At 45.6% G+C, this 17698-nt stretch overlaps 3 protein-coding genes across 7 annotated transcripts in view; 1 reads left to right on the top strand and 2 right to left on the bottom strand.

The window, feature by feature from the left end:
* The window catches only part of GLB1 (galactosidase beta 1), a 41368-nt gene extending 39371 nt beyond the window's left edge, over positions 1–1997 (bottom strand). The window contains exon 1 of the mRNA XM_059486257.1: positions 1891–1997. Coding sequence (XP_059342240.1) covers positions 1891–1944 — 54 coding nt within the window. The 5' untranslated portion in view covers positions 1945–1997. The remainder of the gene's footprint in view (positions 1–1890) is intronic.
* A 6048-nt stretch (positions 1998–8045) lies between these two features.
* On the top strand, positions 8046–9703 carry CCR9 (C-C motif chemokine receptor 9). Its single transcript, XM_059493914.1, has 2 exons — positions 8046–8063; positions 8543–9703. The coding sequence occupies exons 1-2, from the start codon at positions 8046–8048 to the stop codon at positions 9701–9703; spliced, it is 1179 nt and encodes a 392-aa protein (XP_059349897.1).
* A 3581-nt stretch (positions 9704–13284) lies between these two features.
* FYCO1 (FYVE and coiled-coil domain autophagy adaptor 1) overlaps positions 13285–17698 on the bottom strand; it is a 45860-nt gene continuing 41446 nt past the window's right edge. For all 5 annotated transcript variants that reach the window (XM_059473782.1, XM_059473808.1, XM_059473817.1 and 2 more), the window contains 2 exons: positions 17506–17615; positions 13285–17083 (listed from right to left, as the gene is read on the bottom strand). In XM_059473782.1, coding sequence (XP_059329765.1) covers positions 17008–17083; positions 17506–17615 — 186 coding nt within the window. In that variant the 3' untranslated portion in view covers positions 13285–17007. The remainder of the gene's footprint in view (positions 17084–17505; positions 17616–17698) is intronic.

Here is a 17698-nt window from a genome sequence, read left to right as displayed (position 1 = left end):
CCCTGGTCCTTTAGATGGGAGTACACAATCTAATGCATGACTGCTCACAGACTGGAAACAAACAAGCAAGGATCAGTTATGTTTAAATGGTAGCAGAATTCCCTGTTTTGCTCTGTATTTTGCTTAGTCACGTGTTTCTATTAATGCTCAAGTTGCACATTGTTATTTAGAAGAAACCTATTGTTTTATTTTAGTTATAGATGAAAAAAGTTTGGGTAGTCTTTCATAACATACAACAGAGACCATGTCTGACATAATAGCGTCATAATAGCACAATTATTTTCAAAACACTTCCTGCCACACTTAGAGAAAGCAAGCAATCATTACAGCCAAAAATATCTCAGAACTAGGGCACAAAAGCAGCATTGTAGGGCTCAGCAGTGAGCCTAAGCCCAGAAGTCTGCAAACCCCCAGTTGCTTATCTCTGCATATGTCCTCTCAAGCTAATTTAAAAGAACATGAGCACATCTGTGACGACAGGACCCTGATCTACTTTGAGGACTAGACCAAGTTTTTTAACCTAACCCCTTCCCCCATTGCTTGTGTCAGGGAACTGTGGGCTGATAAGGGAAACCGTGCCTGCCAGCCTCAGCTCCTCAAACCCTCTCCGTTGTTACTAAACTACTCTTAAGAAATAGTGCTATTTTGCACGTATGTCTCTCCAGAAAACACCCAGAGCTAGGAAGATAAGAGCACAATAAATGCTCTACTTATTCAAGTCCATAGGTCCTCTAGGCACTCTGTCTGGACAGCAGTAAGAAACACTGTTTAAATAAATGACAGGACCCTGGCCACAGTCTGTGGTTTGCTCCTTCATACTCCTTCAGCTGACACAGCTGCTACATAGGGATGTTAGAGGGCAAATCTCTTGCACAGTCATTTCTTGTTGAAAATGGATGTTGGAAAGTCTTGGATGTTGCTTATGAACCTGAGGTATTTAAATGTGGCAAATCCATTTTTTTTAATGTGTTGAGTACTATCTGGTTTTACAACCTCCCATGGCAGCAAATTCTCAAAACAATGTATTTTTACAGTATTTTATCTGTCTGAAACAAACCTATTAAATCCCCCAAAAGTGCTCATACTACCAAGTTTGAAGAGCATTTGTTCTTGCCTGCTACCTTCAAAATTTTGGAAGGCCCAGCAACAACCTCACCCCTAAGAAAGCACAACCGTGACCCAATCTCCCCTCCCATAAGGTCTCACATGATGTTGTTCTATTTTTCAAACATCTTTAACCACCCGTGCCTCATGCAACTACAACATCTACCACGGTAATAGTATCACTCTGCCTTCAACTCGAGGCACAAACCACGAGACCTGTGGAGCATGAGGATTCGTCCTTAGCCTGTGGGATTGCGTCCCCCGGGACAAGGCGGCTACAGCAGAATCCATGCAGAACAGGAAAAACCTCTTTCCCTCCTCTCACACAGCGCAGGAGGAGCACGTTTTCCCACGGCATGTACCAGCAGTGTCGGTACCGGTTCCCCACGGCCCCGGGTTGCTCAGCGAGGCCTCGGCCGAGTCCCGGGCGCGCAGGGAGCCCCGGCAGCACCGCTCCGGCCGGGCGGCCCCGCCAGCACTTCCACCCCTGCGGCGGGCCGGGAGCGGCCGGCCTGCTCGGGAGAACCGCACGGACACCTTCCTGCCCCGGCTCCGGGATCTCCCCTCGGCGCAGCCACAAGCCCGGCACCCGCGCCCTGTGCGCCGCCCGTGAGCCCTGAATCGCTCGTGGTTTAAAAAAGGAACGAGGCGAAGCGCCTTCCTCCAGCGGCGACAGGAGGCCCCTGACAGCCCTCCCTCGGCCACGGCGGCCCCCGCGCCCCTCAGAGCCGGCCCCCGCTGCCCCCGGGTGTCCCTGGCGGAGGGGGAGGCGAGGCGGGCACTCACCGCCGCCCGGAGGAGCGCGGCCAGGGCGGCCAGCGGGAGCAGGAGCCGCAGCATGGCGGGCGGCAGCCAGGAAACGGCGGCGTCAGCTGACGGCTCCGCCGGGAAACGGCCGGCGCAGGACGGGCATCCCTCCTCCTCCGCCTCCCTCCCCACCCGCACCGCGGCAGCGGCGCTCCACCCTCCGAGCCCGGCCTCCTCCTGCCCTCCCCTCCCGGGACGCCCCCCCGGCAGCCCCGCCTGAGGCGCTGCGGCTGGGCGCGCTGCTTCCCGTGTTCCAGCACTGCTGTGCAGTGTCAGGAGCTCACGGGAGACTTCGGGATACAACCTGGGATGTTGAATACGTCCAAGGATATCTCCCACGCAGAAGTTTCCAAGATGGAAAGGTCTTGCTGACCTTTGTCTCCCCTGGGCAGCCCATCATCCTGACACGAAGCACTGGGCCTGGGTGCTCTTCTTCCCGTGTTAAAGCACTCTCATCCTCTTTCGGGAGAAATCATGACACAACCGCCAATGCTGAGTACATCTCCAAAGATTGCTCTTGCACAATAGGTGCCGGGACAGAAAGCTGGTTCTGGCCTTTACCTCCAGTGGTCAGACCATCATCTGCAGCAGCACACACACCCCGGTTGGTCCAAGGCTTGCCCCAGCTCCCCAAAGGAATGACAGAAGAGCTGCAGCCTCTGCCAAATTTGCTGGACAGAAAGAGGCATTTTCCCAGAGGACCTCACTAAGTAGTTCCCAGAACAGCCTGGATTTTGCTCACTTCATATCCAGAGTTGAAGTTTTGCTGGCAGTTTTCCTCCTGTCAGCAGAGATTTTAAACTTGATTGCTTCGTGGTTGCTATGGCCAAGGAAGCCACAAATCATCACTCAAGAAAGTCACAAATCATCCCTTTGCCCACAAGTCCCTCTCTGTTAATAAGCAACAAATCAAGGAGGGCACCTTTCCCAGTCAGTTGTCATAGTACCTGTACCAAGAGGTATAGGTGCTTCAGGAATCTTATGGACCTGTTATCAGCTATGTTGATTTACAGGTACTTCTTAGTTGCTTAAAGACTAATTTGTTGGTGTTGTCATCCTGGCTGGGTGGCCTATAGTAGACTCCCACAATCACACCCACTTTATTTGTTTGTCCTTTAATCCTTACCTGGAGGCTCTCTTATGCCGGTGACTGTGCATCTCTGGGGCTGAGCCAAGGCTTCTAAGCTCCTCTTGCTTATTCCTCATGCTGTGTGTAGAAGCACTTCAAATGCAGTTCTTTGTACTCAGTGCCTTGTATAGACAGCTAAGGATCTCACTGGCTGGCACACAGCCTCTCAATATTTGGTGTACCATTCTTGTGCTCATTCCTAGTGAGTGTCATTGTATCCCTTTGCCCTGCACACTTCTGCAGGGAGTTAACTCAAGAATTAAAAGTCACAGTATAAGCCAGCCTGCAGCATGAGTAACAAAGCCATTGATTCTCCTAAAATAGTAGTCGGTAGTCGGACCTGAGATCTGTAAAGTTTTTCTATCCCTTGGGAACAGATGCAGCCAAAAGAATGTTTACTCTAAAATGGGTACTACAAACTAGGCAGGCAGGCACAGGCAGCTCCCAATTTAATTAAGAATACACGGCATAGGTATATGAAGACCTAACAGAAATGAGAATGTTTAACACCAGCCTCTGGTTTGTCTATCCCTGCTTGCCAAGTGCTCTGTAAAAGGAGCTGCTGGTGACATGGCTCTTCACAGGAATTGCTAAAACATTCCATGCCAGCAAACAGGAATTGGGTTCACAGAAATCTGTATATATATTGTGTATATATATATATATATATATATATATATATATATATGTATGTAAGGGTTTTTTTTGGTTTTTTGTTTGTTTGTTGGTGGGGTTTTTTTGTTTTGTTTTGTTGTTTTTGTTTTTTTTTTTTTTGTGGTCAAAACTGGATTAACTGTGTGTCTTCAGTACCTCGACTTTAAACTTGTGCTATTTTTGTGGCGGAAAAGAGTTGCTACACTTAGGGTAGTGTAAATAATACTATTTTTCCTTCATGCTCTGTGTTTGCAACCCATCCTTACAGCCAAAACTTTTATTTCAGCTATTTTTAGTTTACCTATGCAGGCCTGGGCTGATACATTTTGTGATGGATGTTCTAATTGCCAGGGCCACTCAGACAGTTTTCAAGCTGGTTTTGTACTTTAACTCCCCACCTTTCTGAAGAGAAGGAAAAGTTTAATGGCTGTGGACCCATGCTGGAACAAGAGGACCCTTTTGTCTCCTGTTTATGGAAATCTCCAGGGACTTCTGTGTGTAATCTACATAAACAAGTAACCTGGCTAAAATTGCAATCAGAGGCACTGATCTCACTGACTGTGAATATCCTCCCCACAGAGGCCAGTGAATTGCAGCCACAGCCTCTCCCTTAAACGGACCGTCTGAGGAGTTATTGAACCTCTCAAGCAGCCTGCTTGGAATGAAGCAGATTAATGTCCTCTTTTTACCCAAGGAAAGGAAAATCGGCATGTTAAAAGATAGATTTACCTCAAACATGGTGCAGTTTTCACTGGGAAAAAAGGAAACTTCTTGGTCAGGCTCAGAAGAGGATATAGCCCTAAGTTTTGTTTTATTTCTGCAAAATCTTTCCAGTTAAGTAAAAGCTAGTGTCAAGCTAAGTACTTCTCTGCCTATAGTACCTGCAATAAATGAAGAGCTTTAAAAATCATCCCCAAATTATGCTTAAGCACCCCAAAGTTAAAAAGAAGACAGAAGAAGTACCGGTGGGTTTAGTTTTCTCACTTTAAACAAAACAAAAAACAGTGTTTCACTTGCAAGTTCTCTTGATGAACATGAAAGCAATATATTTGTAAGGAAAACAGAGATGCTTAGTTTTGCATCAATATGAGCTGAAGGGAAATCACATGTTATCTCACAATGCATGCTGAGATATGATGCAAGAGCTGACTGCCTTGACTCTGGTTTTGCTTGAAAGGATTTAACTGTGGATGGCATTGAGTGAGCATACAAATCAGGAGCCATTTTGGCAGAAATTTGGTAAGAGGACTAACATTCACACTGTTTTGCTTCTATGTGCATTCTTGGGGGTAGAAAAGCTGCTGTTGTCAGCAACACTCACTTAACAAATGTCATGTGGCAGAAAAGTGATGAACAGGATGAGCAGCTGCCTGTGTTCTGGTCTGGAGGTTTATCTACCCTGGGGCTTTTAGCACAGTGGGACTGGCTCTGTAAAGGGGTGGGCTAAATCATACTTATTACTTTGCTGCCAGGGAGAATTAAACTAAGTCTAATTAAAGTCAGGTAAATCCTGAATGTGAGGGCTCGGATTCACAAAGGAGAGACCAAAGGATGTGAAGATCCTTTGCATCTGAGGCTTTGCTCATGGGCATGCCTTTACCCTACTGCAGTTAATGTAGCTCTCCCAATGCTGAATCAGCCTGCATTATACCAAGGCCCAAACGAGCTTGAATTACAGGTAATTACTGTGGATCCACCATCAGGCAGCCATTTGCAAGCTCAGGGAAACTTGTCCCTAATCTCAGAGTCTATGCCTTTGCTTTCACATGTGCTTTCCTTAGCAGATGCCCTGGGCTTTGGCTGAGATCTACTCCCCCTCTTCTGTTTTTCTGCAGGATGGCCCAGGAGGTAGAGGAGGCCAAATCCTGTACAGTGGTATCATCATACAGACCTATGCCTGTTTCATGAGGAGTTTCAAGATGACAACCAATTATTAGAGATACCCAGACACCTTAGGGGAGAATTTGCAGTGGAATGTGGAGCATCCTGGGCTTCTTCCCCTTGGAAGGAGATGCTTTGCTGCTGACATGAGTATGGTGCCAAGTAACAGCAGAGCCCAACTCAAAACCTAGCCAGAATCACTGTTTTCTCCATAATTGGAACTGAACCTGAACTGTGATTTGGACATTTCCTTGAAGTCTGAGTCAAACAAGCATTGGTCACAGCTGAACGCCATCATTAAAGCAAAACCCCAAGGTGCTCAGACTTCCTGCAGAGAGGGGAACTTAAGTCAGCATCATTTGCATGCCAGTTTACCAGAAAGAAGACATAAGATGTGCATGTTCATATTTTTATTAACCACTTCTCACTGCCCTTTCAAAGTCTTCCCTGCCACACTCTTCTGGATGGTTGTCACATAAAGATGTGCCACCAGTAGGGACTTTATGGGACTGTCTGCCATCTTGCCCTGGGTCTCCCCACTTTCTGCAGCAGGAATAGCCTGGCCTTTCCTCTTGAAGGTGGCATACTTTTGGTTTGCTCCCTTTTGCTGTTGTTTGCAAAGCACGTGGTGTTGCAGGGCATGAGACAGACCCTGCAGTCTTGCCTCCTGCCTGCTGGCATCCCTGGCAGGCAGCAGAGGGAAGCTGTGACCTTGGGTCAGCCTGGAGAGGTCAGGACTAGACCCAGCTACTCATTCCTGTCCCAGCCTCCCAAAAAGACACTGGAAGCTGCCCAGAGGAGTCCAGTTCTTGTTCAAGGGTACTTTTTCTCCCCAGTGAAAGTGTTCTGCAGCAGGACACAGCCTAGGAGCAATATCTGATTTGCCCTGTGCTAGATGATGCACGTGAGCAGAAAATTGATGGTATGAGACATTGTCCTTTTGGTATCAAAAGAGCTTACCAGGAAAAAACCTCAAAATAAAAATAAAAGAAAGAAAAGATTACCACGTGTGTTTGAGCCACCGAAAACATGAAAACCACAGAGTAAGCAGTCTGGGACAGGTCTAATCAGGCTGAGGCCCCAGGAGCACACACTCAGCTCAGCCTACAAAAAGGTTAACTGTAGGTCTGAAGAGCAAACATTACATGCAGAGTGTGACTCCTGGGTGCCACATCCAGGCTGGCCCCCCTGCAGCAACTGTCCCGATGAGTCCCCTCACTCCTCCCCTATTCATGTCTCTCTTTCCCATGAGCAGCCTCCATGGAAAAGGAACTAAATTACAAATCACCTATTTTTTTCCCCCCCACAGAATTGGCCCAGTTACAATGATCTTTTTGTTTGCAATTTAAGGTAGGTCTGACAGCTAGAAGAAAATAACATAAAAAAGCTCCCTGGGGATACACAGCTCTGCACCCTTCACCAGATGCTTCAGTGCCATGTTAGAAGGAAGTTCTGGGGAGAAATCAGGAGCTTACTGACTGCTGCCAGCCACAGCCACAGGTGCTTTTTGTCAGCCCACAACGAGCAGTCAGAGGGAAGTCAGAGCATGAACATGGGCCATTTCCCCATGGAGGAGGTTTGGCTCCATCCACTTCTGCTGTGGCTTCTGCAAGGCGACCTCTCAGTTACATGAGCTGTTTTTGAATGGGTCTGGAGGAAAAATCTGTGCTAGTTGAAGGTCCCCAGTAGCACTGACTCACCTTGTGTTGTCACAAGGCATTATTCTGGACAAGCTGGTGCAGAACATGTGGAATACTTAGGTGCATTTGTGTTGCATCAAGCCCACCAGGCTCAGCTACCTTTTGTGATGATGGACCAACTAGAAAAGCAATCTACAGCAGAAAAAACCCAATTTTTTTTGTTTACTGGGGCTCAATGATCAGCTTTGCAGGCCAACAGCAATGAGCACTAAAGAATCACAGATAAGAAAGAGAAGTTGCAGGTAGAGATTAATCACTTGCTGCAGAGGATGCAAATATTTAAGACTGCAAAGAACTACTAAAGCCAGGTACTTTTCCTTCTTAGTTGCTAGATAATTTTAGAGGAAAATTTCAATTTTTCTCATGAATCTTTTGCAAGATACAGTACTTTTAGATTACTTTTTACATGTGCACACTGGGGAGCCTACAGCTTGATAAAAATGAGATAGCAGTAACTATAGTGCATCCAAGGACTTAATCAGCACAGTGCCATAGAGAAGCTGAAGACCTAATCTAGGCTAAATGTAAATTTGTAAAATGGAAATAAGTCAATAATTCAAATCAGCAGCATCAATTTCTGTGTGGTTTGTTCATCTTCCGGCCAGAGTTGTTTCAAGGAGTTGAGGTTTTTATTAAAGGTAGAAGAAGAAGAAGTACAAGGAAGAGGTCACAGTCCTGCTTCAGAGTTGTTTCAAATCAGTTGTTTTCTCCCATCTTTCCTCTCCAGGCTACGGAGCTTCCTTCAGGACTGAGGAGCAATCTGGCTGAAGATGGAAGCTGCAAATGTTGTGAGTATACAACTATGTCACTGTTCATCTCCTTTTCCTTCCCCTCCTCTGTCTCCATCAGTTTTCTGCCTCTTTCAAGCCACTGATACTATCCCAATGTAGCAGTAACACAAAGACTTCTTCTCCACCTCTTTCCAAGCTGGGCATTTTGCCTTTTGTTATGTATTTGAAGCCAAGCAAACCATGGTTTGAATTATCTCACAGACATAATGCTTTCACCACCTGCCATTTTCATGACTGAAGTTGGTTGGATGTCACGGACTGCTCTTTTGTGAGTTTTTCACTCAATGGGTCATTTTTATAAATCTCTGCTGTGCTGCACACTCCAAGCAATCTGAAATTATCTGTTTCACTGGCATCCTTTGCAATTTTTCATTTAAACGGAATAAATTAAGCATTTTAATTGCATCTGTTGGAGAGGGGCAAATGTACATTTTACTGAGCCTCTCAACACAAATTTACTAGATATCCTATTGCAGGTCACACATCCTGGCAGGAGTAGCTTGGATTACTACAGGAATGACAGCATGGTGCTGTCCCTGTGTGAGATCCCAGTGAACAGCACAGACTTCATGTGTGACAAGAGGCAGGTCAGGCAGTTTGCTCAAGCCTTCCTGCCAGTGTTTTTCTGGCTCATCTTCGCTGTGGGCACAGTGGGGAACACTTTGGTCGTGCTTGTCTATTGCAAATACCACTTCAGGAGGAGCATGATGGATCTGTACCTGTTGCACCTGGCCATCGCCGACCTCCTGCTCCTTTTCACCTTCCCCTTCTGGGCCAAGGCTGCTTCAGATGGATGGATCTTTAAGGACTTCATGTGCAAAGTTGTCAACAGCATGTATAAGATCAATTTCTATGGCTGCAGCTTGCTTCTAACCTGCATCAGCTTTGACAGGTACATCACGGTAGTGCAAGCGATGAAAGCCAAAACTTGTAGGCGCAGGTGGCTTCTGCGCAGCAGGTTCATGTGCCTGGCTGTCTGGCTGACGTCTGTGAGCCTGTGCATCCCAGAACTCATTTACAGCCAGAGCACACAGGTGGGTGACCTAACAGTTTGCAAAATTGTGTACCCACCAAACGTCAGTGTGATCTTCAGAGTTATGGTCCTGGCCTTGAAAGTCATCATAGGATTCTTCCTCCCGCTCCTTGTCATGGTGATTTGTTATGCCCTTATCATCAACACCCTCCTACAGGCCAAAAGATTTCAAAAGCAGAAGTCGCTGAAGATCATCACCACGATCCTCACCGCTTTCCTCCTCTCTCAGTTCCCATACAATATTGTTTTGCTGGTCAAAGCCATCGACACCTACACGGGGGTGGTGCACAGTTGTCAGGTTGCCAACCAGCTGGACATCGGGCTGCAGGTCACCCAGATCATCGCCTTCCTCCACAGCTGCCTCAACCCCTTCCTCTATGTCTTTGCTGGTGAGCGGTTCAGGATGGCGCTGGGCAGGATGATGCAAAGCTGGGGCTGCTGCTGGAGCAGGGCCCAAGAGCACTCCTCTGCCTGTGACAGCCAGGAGCACAGCTCAAACTGGTCCTTTGCCATGCTGGGGGGACGGCGGGTCAGGAACTCCCTGATCCTCAACACTCACTGGACCTCCTCTGTTATGTCCCCTCCTTGCAAAGTCATCCTGTAAGTTAGTCCTCACCTTCTCCTCTCCAGAGAAGCACCAAACTCTTTGGAAACCCTCTGTATACCCCAAAAGATTATCCCAGAGGGGCAGAAAGGGTTGGGGACCTGCCCTTGATGTGTGGGAACCAACTGAGGGCTGCTGGCTGAGAGAACAGGAAGCCTTTGGCAGATGGGAGCAAAATGGAACCATATAAACGTTCATATGCTATAAACAGAACTGTCACAAAAAATATCTTTGTGACAGCAGGCCCATCTGCAGCTCAGACCACAACCTGAAATAACAAGTCTCACAGCAGGTGGTAAACCCAGCTATGGCTGCAACACAGGCAGATGAAGCTTTCTGTCCATAGGAAGCAGCAGGAGGGGGCTCAGGCTTCATTTGCTGTCACACCAGGTTCCCCTATGAATGTGGCCTGACTTGGGAGCCCTGCCAGATTCCTACACCAGATCCCGTCCCGTGTAAAGGAGAATGGCCTTTAGCTCTGACACTGGTTTGTAGCAGTGACCAAATGCTGCTCTCTGTGCCTGGGCAAATGCAGCTCCATTTGGCTGCATAGGTGTTTTTTCTTGTAAAGAAAAGCCAGTTGTTCATGTACATAAAATGGACATTGCAGAATGTGGTCTGTCTTTCTCCTGTATTTTAGCTGTGTGATGTCAGGTATGATGGCTCCTGTTTTGATACTGGAAACAAATCACCCCTCACAATAAAAAATAAGGGCTTCAGAGACATTGATTTGTCTGTCCTGGGGATATTTGGTGTATGGTGCAAAGGTGTCATAAACCAGAGCACAAAAACCAAACCCATGGTTCAGCTGACCACGAGTAATGCACCAATATCTTTGGAAAGTATATTTAACCTAGGAGCAGCAAGACAGGGAGTAATTAAGTGTCAAACCTAATGAAATTTGGAATGAGACATCAGGTTGTGGAGGCTGCCATTCCCAGAAGTGGTGTACTGTAATGCACCTCAAAACCTGAACCCACAGGGCATCATTTATCTGTTCCCCATTGCTCATCCCCTCACAGGGACATGGCCTCACCTGTCCTGCCTGACCACAGCCTGCACCTCCCACTCTTCAATTGCAGGATGTAGTGCTCAGAAGGCTTTGTTTTAAATAATCTCATCTAACCTGGTTTGCCTTCTGGTACTTAGTTCTTCCAGGGAAAAAGGGTTTTCACTGTGCATTTATGATTAAAGCATGTTGGTAAACAAGAGCTTTCTGCACAGTTTGGTGCTGCTTTTCTAGCTAATTGGGTATACCTAAGCAGATGGGGTTCAAGTTTCATATACACTTATTCGGATTTTTTTTTTTTACCTTTTCCTTAGAAAGAAAAATGGTCAAAGATGTATATAATTCTCACTGTATGCATAAGAAAGGTGTGTGGGGTTTTTGTAATTTGTGCTCAGCAAACAGAAGCCAAAATTAAATAAAGGCACTGCCACATACACCAAGGGGATGAACTGGTTGTTTCTTGCCCACACATCCTTCCCAGTTTGGATCCATACACATAACCTGCTTGCAATCACAGCATTTACCCCTCTCAAAAGAGGCCAAAGGAAAACTTTGCTAAGAGGGTCTATTTCAAATATCTAACCCTTGTGGTGTGGAAGCTGCAGCTGATAACCCTGCAGGCACCAGAGCAGGTTTAGGCTCCTGAGGCAAGGGCTGGGGTGCAGTCTGGGGAAGCAGGGCAGGTTTCTGCAGTAGGGGAGGAGGGAGCACATTGGGGGCAGATGCTTCCCCACAGCTGCACAGTCCCACTACCCCTTCCTGAGACTGGGGGTGATAGGGCTCTTCTCAGAGGGTTCTCCTGGCCCCCAAAGAGCCCTTGAGTTATGCAAACAACTTAGTGTGCAAACCTTAGCTGCTGCAAGCTCCTCTTCCCTGCACTACATCTCACCAACCCCAGGAACCTGAACTTTGTGGCCATCTCACAGAAATAAAGCTTCTTCAGTCCCCAAAACCCAGTGGGAAACATTCATGCTCAATCAGCAGGTGAAACTGCTGAGGGTAGTGAATCAGCAATTTGCAGCAGTTTGGGGTGACAGGGTTGTCCCTGGGTCATGCACATCCTGCTCTGAGACAGGCTGCTCCCATCACTGTGCCAGGGAAGCTGGTGACCAACCTCCCTGGAGGTGGTTTTCCCTCCTGGGGCTGGTTCCACCAAGGCTGCCTGCAGTCCAGCAGCTGCTGGTGGCTCCCCAAGCTGCTCTCAGCACACAAACTTGGGGGGAAGCTGCCTCCCTGCACCCCTCTGGCTGCAGCGTCATCAGCAACCCTTCTTGTTGGTCAGCACACAGCAGGGACTCAGTCATGGAGGTGTTTTCTGCCATTACTCCCTCTTGCATCTGCTGGGGGCCTCCATCTGCCAGCAGCACAGCTTCTGGTAGTCAAACCCTTCTTGGGCTCCTCTGTCCCTCTGCCCTGATATTTTACTTGGATTTATCCCACCACAATCCCCCTTGTGTCTGGCTAGGGTGTCCCCAACCTTCACCTGATGCTGTCTTCCAGGATGGGAGGTTTCCTCACAGGCAAAGGGTATTTTTGCCTCCCTTGCTCCATGAGCAGTCCCAGGGGAGTCTGCTCATGTTTTACAACTCTAGCAGGATGGGCACCCAGCAGTTGCTTGAAGTCCTGGGAGAGGCCTGAGATCTTCATAGCTTGGGTCCCCTCCCTTCTCTTTGAGGCCAGCTTTTCCTAGATGTTCCCAGTTTTGGGCTGTAGTCTCCTATGCTGTTGCTATTCCTCGAAGAGGCAGCTGGGCTGGTCCCTGCCCCAAGTGCTGTGTTGTCACCGTGGTGCAGGCAGTCACGCAGCGCAGCACCAGCCTGCTTGTGGTACATGCTTGTGCATGGTGGGAGAGCCATGGGAAACTTGCACTCTCTGCAGGCAAACCTGCCTACCTGGTGCCTGCTCTACCCAAAACAGAGACATCTTTACAGAAGCACCTCTTCCAGAGAGCAGGGAAATGACGGAAGCGTGCGAAAGTACAGGCATTATTACTATATTTGGACTTTAAAGCATCCCTGTGACACTTCAAGGACTAATGCAGAGGATATGACAGCCTTGCAGCAGCTTCACATTGTCCCCCCAGAAAAATGTTATCCTATGTGTGCCAAGGTCTGTTCTTGGGGCACAGACTGAGAAATATAAGGCAGAAGCAGGGTTGGGAGAGCCTTTCCCTTAGCACCAAGGGAGGGGATATTACCCAGGATGGATAAAAATGAATTACCGGAGATGAACACAAAGACTTCCAACGGCTGCAGCAGTTCCCTGCAGAGCTGAGGTACAGCAAGGTATGGTCACTTTCACATGTACTGGCTATGTGTAAAACTCACTCTCTGCAGGTCCCTCATACTCCAGATTAGGCTTTGCTGGAGCCTCTCCTAGAGGGAAGCTTCTGAACGTGGAGCCAGGTCTCCAGATGCCTCTGGAGATGCTCTGAACCTTCTATTGCTAATTGTAGCTTTGAAATGAGGGGATGGAACAACATAAATTTCATAAAACCCCCAAGTAGATTATATAATTATCAGATTTATCTTCCACACAATGCTATCTCTACAAGCCAAAAAAGGGACAAACATTCACAATGATAAAGAATTTTATTCTTAAATTCCTGAGGTTAAAAAAGGGAAAAAAAGCATCAAGAAAAACATTTCAACACAACCATTAACATTTCTGTAACTGTACAGACACTGGTATACATGATTTTTCCCATATCTGGAGCAGGAAGTTTGATGTGAACAGGGCTTGCAATTCTTTGGCAGTTAAGACCAAAAGATGCTTCTGAACAAGTTACAACCTCAGTGATTGAGTATAATGAAATCTATAGTGCAATTTCAGTTTTAGGAAAGAAGTCAGGCTTTTGTAGCTTTGCTATTTTTTAATGTGGTACACTCTTGTGCAATACCTCTTTCATTTTTCACAAAGAAACATTGAGTAATGTTGAGTAAAGGAACACTGTCATTTTCTTGAAGAAACTGCATTCTTTCCTGTGCATAAACCTCTTTGTAATAAAAAATCTTACCCTCCATATCTCCTTACCCTTTCCAGCACCCAGAAAAACATCTAATTACTTATGCTACCCACAATGTGTAATCTCATTGTCCAATGAATGTGACATCTCCTTCAATTTATTTCATGATCAATTAAAAATATTTTTCTCTTTATTGCATTCCTGCAGATAATGAAAAGCCCAATTCAACAAATCACCTGAGCACCTATAAATAAATAATTTTCCAGCATTGCTGGCTTAGCTCACATGAACAAGAATTTTATGAATGGAAGAATGAGGTGCCTGAATGAAATAATCTCTTGCACAAGCCTGCCCTTGTGCAAAGTCCCTTACTGGGTTTCCATGATTCCAGAAATGAAATGTCTGGGACATTTAAACAAAAGGTCTCTACTAATGTCAGGTTCATTACTGTCTCTGCACAGCCTCTTCCAACAGTAATCACGGATTACTGCTCCTGGGAAGCTTCTTTGAACAGCTGCACTCCTGTCCACTTGCATCTTACCAGCCTGATATTTCATCATTTGAAACTTTTTCTGCTTAGGTACTGTCTTTGGTCAGAAGCAAACATTTTCTTTTCATCCTTAAACTACAGGTTCTGACTGCCACTCTTAGTCCTCTTTCAGAGAGAGAAAAAAAACAGCCATAAAATTACTCTTAAAGGGCAGGAAAACCTGAAGAAAAGGGACCACAAAGACTCAAGTGCTAAATGAGAACAATGCAGTGGATTTACTCCCCTTCTCCCAAACACAGGCTTCAGCCAGTCTCAGGACTGTCTACATAAGAGACCTCCAGAAAAACATCTGGCTTACTACATGGAGACAATTATTTTGAGAGCTACATGAACAGGGGGTTAAAAATATTTGCCACAGGATTAAAAAATGTTGGGAACTGGATGTGGAGAGAAATCAAGAGGCAAGGCTGTCAAATTATTTTTAGTAGAGAGACTTCAAATACTTTTTAACAGAGATGTCATATTTTGGCTGATACTTGACAGTGTCCCTTTACCTTACATTTGGCATGTTAGAAAGATATCCCTGGTATTAGGGATTCTAAGTAAAATTAGTATTCTAAGTAAACAACAGCAAAATGTTTTTAAAAACCACACCTAAAAGCTTAAAAGAAAACTGCAGCAGACTTCAGTAACAGCTCAGTGAAATTGCATAGCATATGGTACACAGTACTCCATTTTTAAGCAATAAATAATCTCTTCTCGCCTAATTAAATATAAATATAGCTTCAAGATTGAAATAACCTGTAATTCGTGAACGGATCCACGCCATTTATTGCTGTGTATTACCCACGTCAGCCTCTTGTCCATCTCATTTTCATGCATACAACCAGGTCAGGGCTTAACCACACTGCAGCCTTCAGGGGCTTGCACCTTCCACTGACCACTCTGCCTGGCAGAGGGTTGGGAGCACATCACCACCATGGGGAAAAAGGCAGCTGAAGGCAAGGGAACGCTATTGATGAGCCAGAGACCTAAATCCTAGGTGCTCCATGAAAAGTAGTCATTCTTTCACAATCTTTTTCAGGATCACTGTATTATAGATTGTTAACAACTGGAATAAATGATGAGCAACCTTTAGCTTTAACTGCAATTATTTTCTTTTCTATGATCAGAAATTTCCCTCTGCCTCAGCTGCTCCTGTGTAAATGTCCAACACTTGGTTGGTGATCTCCACCTTTTAAACAACCAGTCCTTTGGGGTGGGAGATCCCTTATGGGTATTGGATTGGACCAGCAATGCATAAACACCAGCTGGCCTCTCCTGACCACCTTCCCTACCTGAGCTCATCCCTCCAATTCCCTCTCCTTGCTTTTACAAGTATGCCCCTTTCCTCTCCCCAAACCATTTGCTGCAGTTTTTTCTTGCCATTTTTTCTTCTTCCCCTTCATGCTTTATTTCCTGTCTCCCACCAGAACCCTGTATGTCAGCTACAGCTGGCATCAAGTCTCTATAGGGTTCCTCACAGGTCTCACTGGTCTTCTACCAACTGCTGCACTAAAACCTTTCAAGTCTGAGGTTTCTTCGGAGAACAGTAATACGAGAAATCAGACACACTTTAATTATGAGGAGGGCTGGTTGGGAGAAAGAGCTTTTCTTCTTTCTCCTGCCAAATGTTTTGCCATTGGAAGACAGGGTTTTTTTACAGAAAAATCCACTTTTGGGTATTTTGACAAAAAGCTGAAATTCTATATGGAAAGCAGATGGTTTGCATACAAATTTTGTATAAGTGAGAACCCAGTCTTCCCTTAAAAGGCAGTGTTAACAGCCCACAAATCTGAGATGGAAAGCTAGCAGTTGGTTAGGGCAATCGCAAGGCTTAGGAAAGGGACAGAATGCACTAACACCACTGGGTGGAGAGCTCACCAGGCCTGGATATGCATTCCATTTTGGATGGATGTTCTGAGACCTGTTCAAACATTATTGCTGCATTCCATGTGGTCTAGAGACAGAGATGTTGCTGATCTCCTCAGAAACTGTGCTTTCCTGTGAATGCTGATGACTAAGGTGCTAAGGCAGGAAAAAGGAATGCTCCTCTTCCCAGTATCACCCAGTGAGCAGAACTTTATTCCACAGGGGATGTTCTGTGTTCTGCCACTGGTGCTCACCATAGGAACTGGTGGGTCAATGTACAGAGCACGGTGAGCCAACGTGAAAGGAGTTGCTGCTTCGTGCTTGTTCTTGTGTAACTGGTATTCAGTGCCAAAGCACTGGAAAGAGCCAGTTAAGACTTACCAAATCTTAGCCCAAAATATATAAAACTCCTATGGTTTGCTGCTTATAAAACTTGGAAAAGATAAAAAATTCTACATGGATTACAATAATTGTGAAGACTGAAGTATTGCATAATTGCTGCTCTGACTGTAAGAGCAATACAGCAGAACAGAGATGGTTATGTTTACACCTCAGTGAAGAGGTCAAAAATAGGCATTTTTCTTTACATTTCCTTTTGAAGGATATTTTTGGAAGAAAAATAGCTCAATTTTCAGCAGAGGATTTCAGTTTGCATTTAGATACCCCCACACTTATTTTTCTCCCCACTGAAAAAAAATTGGTTATTATTGACCTGTTAAACCAAACAACATGGCTTTTCAGCAATCTGTACACAGTACAGAACCATTAGTGTTCCTGAAAAGGCTTCTGTTTTTAGTGTACACATCTCCTCTTAAGTGCATTAGAACTATTGCATAGTTTCAAAGTCTTCAAATACAGTGGTAATGCTTACACATGTTCATAAATAATAGCATATCTTAAAAATTTAAAAATACACAGTATAGTAAAGGCTATGGAAAATCACTTCCATCATAGATGACAGGTCGCTCAACAGCCAAGTGATAAAACACTCTTTTTGAGATAAACCTGTTAAGGAAAGAAACAGAGCAAAAAGATTCCATTAGCTGAAGCCAACAAAGAGGGGAAGCCTTAAAAGTACATTCAGTCTTGTTTCACTGCTGTCAAAAATATGCCTGTGCAAGGGCCATCAGATTTGTTGTTAAAAAGATGACAGTCCTGACTGAACTGTCTTGGAATGAGTCACCAATGACCTGCTTACTTCTGTTAACCCTCCCAGAGGTTCAGAAAGAAGAACGTAATTCTGGTGTGGGGGTAGAAAAAAAAACCCAAGCAAGAACAAGAACCAAAATTCAGTCTTGAAGACCTCTTGGCAAGCAAGGAAAATTTTCTTATATTTACTTCTGGATGGCAGAATAATGGTACATCTGATCAGTTCCACAGCTGTAAAACCAAGCTTATTTCACCTTTTATGCCTTTCTAGGACCTACCTAGAGAATGTGTTGTCAAATATCAGGGTGTAGATTCCAGCGTTTCTGACTTTCACCTGTCCTCTGATAGTTTCCTTATGAGAGTTGCAGCGAGTCATAGGGATAAGAACCTGGAATTCAATACAAATCAAAATGAAGTTTGCTCTTTGCCCTATAAATTGGCATTTTCTTTCAGAAAGCCATGATTGCAGCC

Source organism: Ammospiza nelsoni, chromosome 1 (assembly GCF_027579445.1).
Source record: "Ammospiza nelsoni isolate bAmmNel1 chromosome 1, bAmmNel1.pri, whole genome shotgun sequence".
In the NCBI taxonomy this organism is placed as follows: domain Eukaryota; kingdom Metazoa; phylum Chordata; class Aves; order Passeriformes; family Passerellidae; genus Ammospiza; species Ammospiza nelsoni.
The sequence above is the reverse complement of the archived record's forward strand: the minus strand, read 5'-3'. Positions and strand labels throughout refer to the sequence as shown.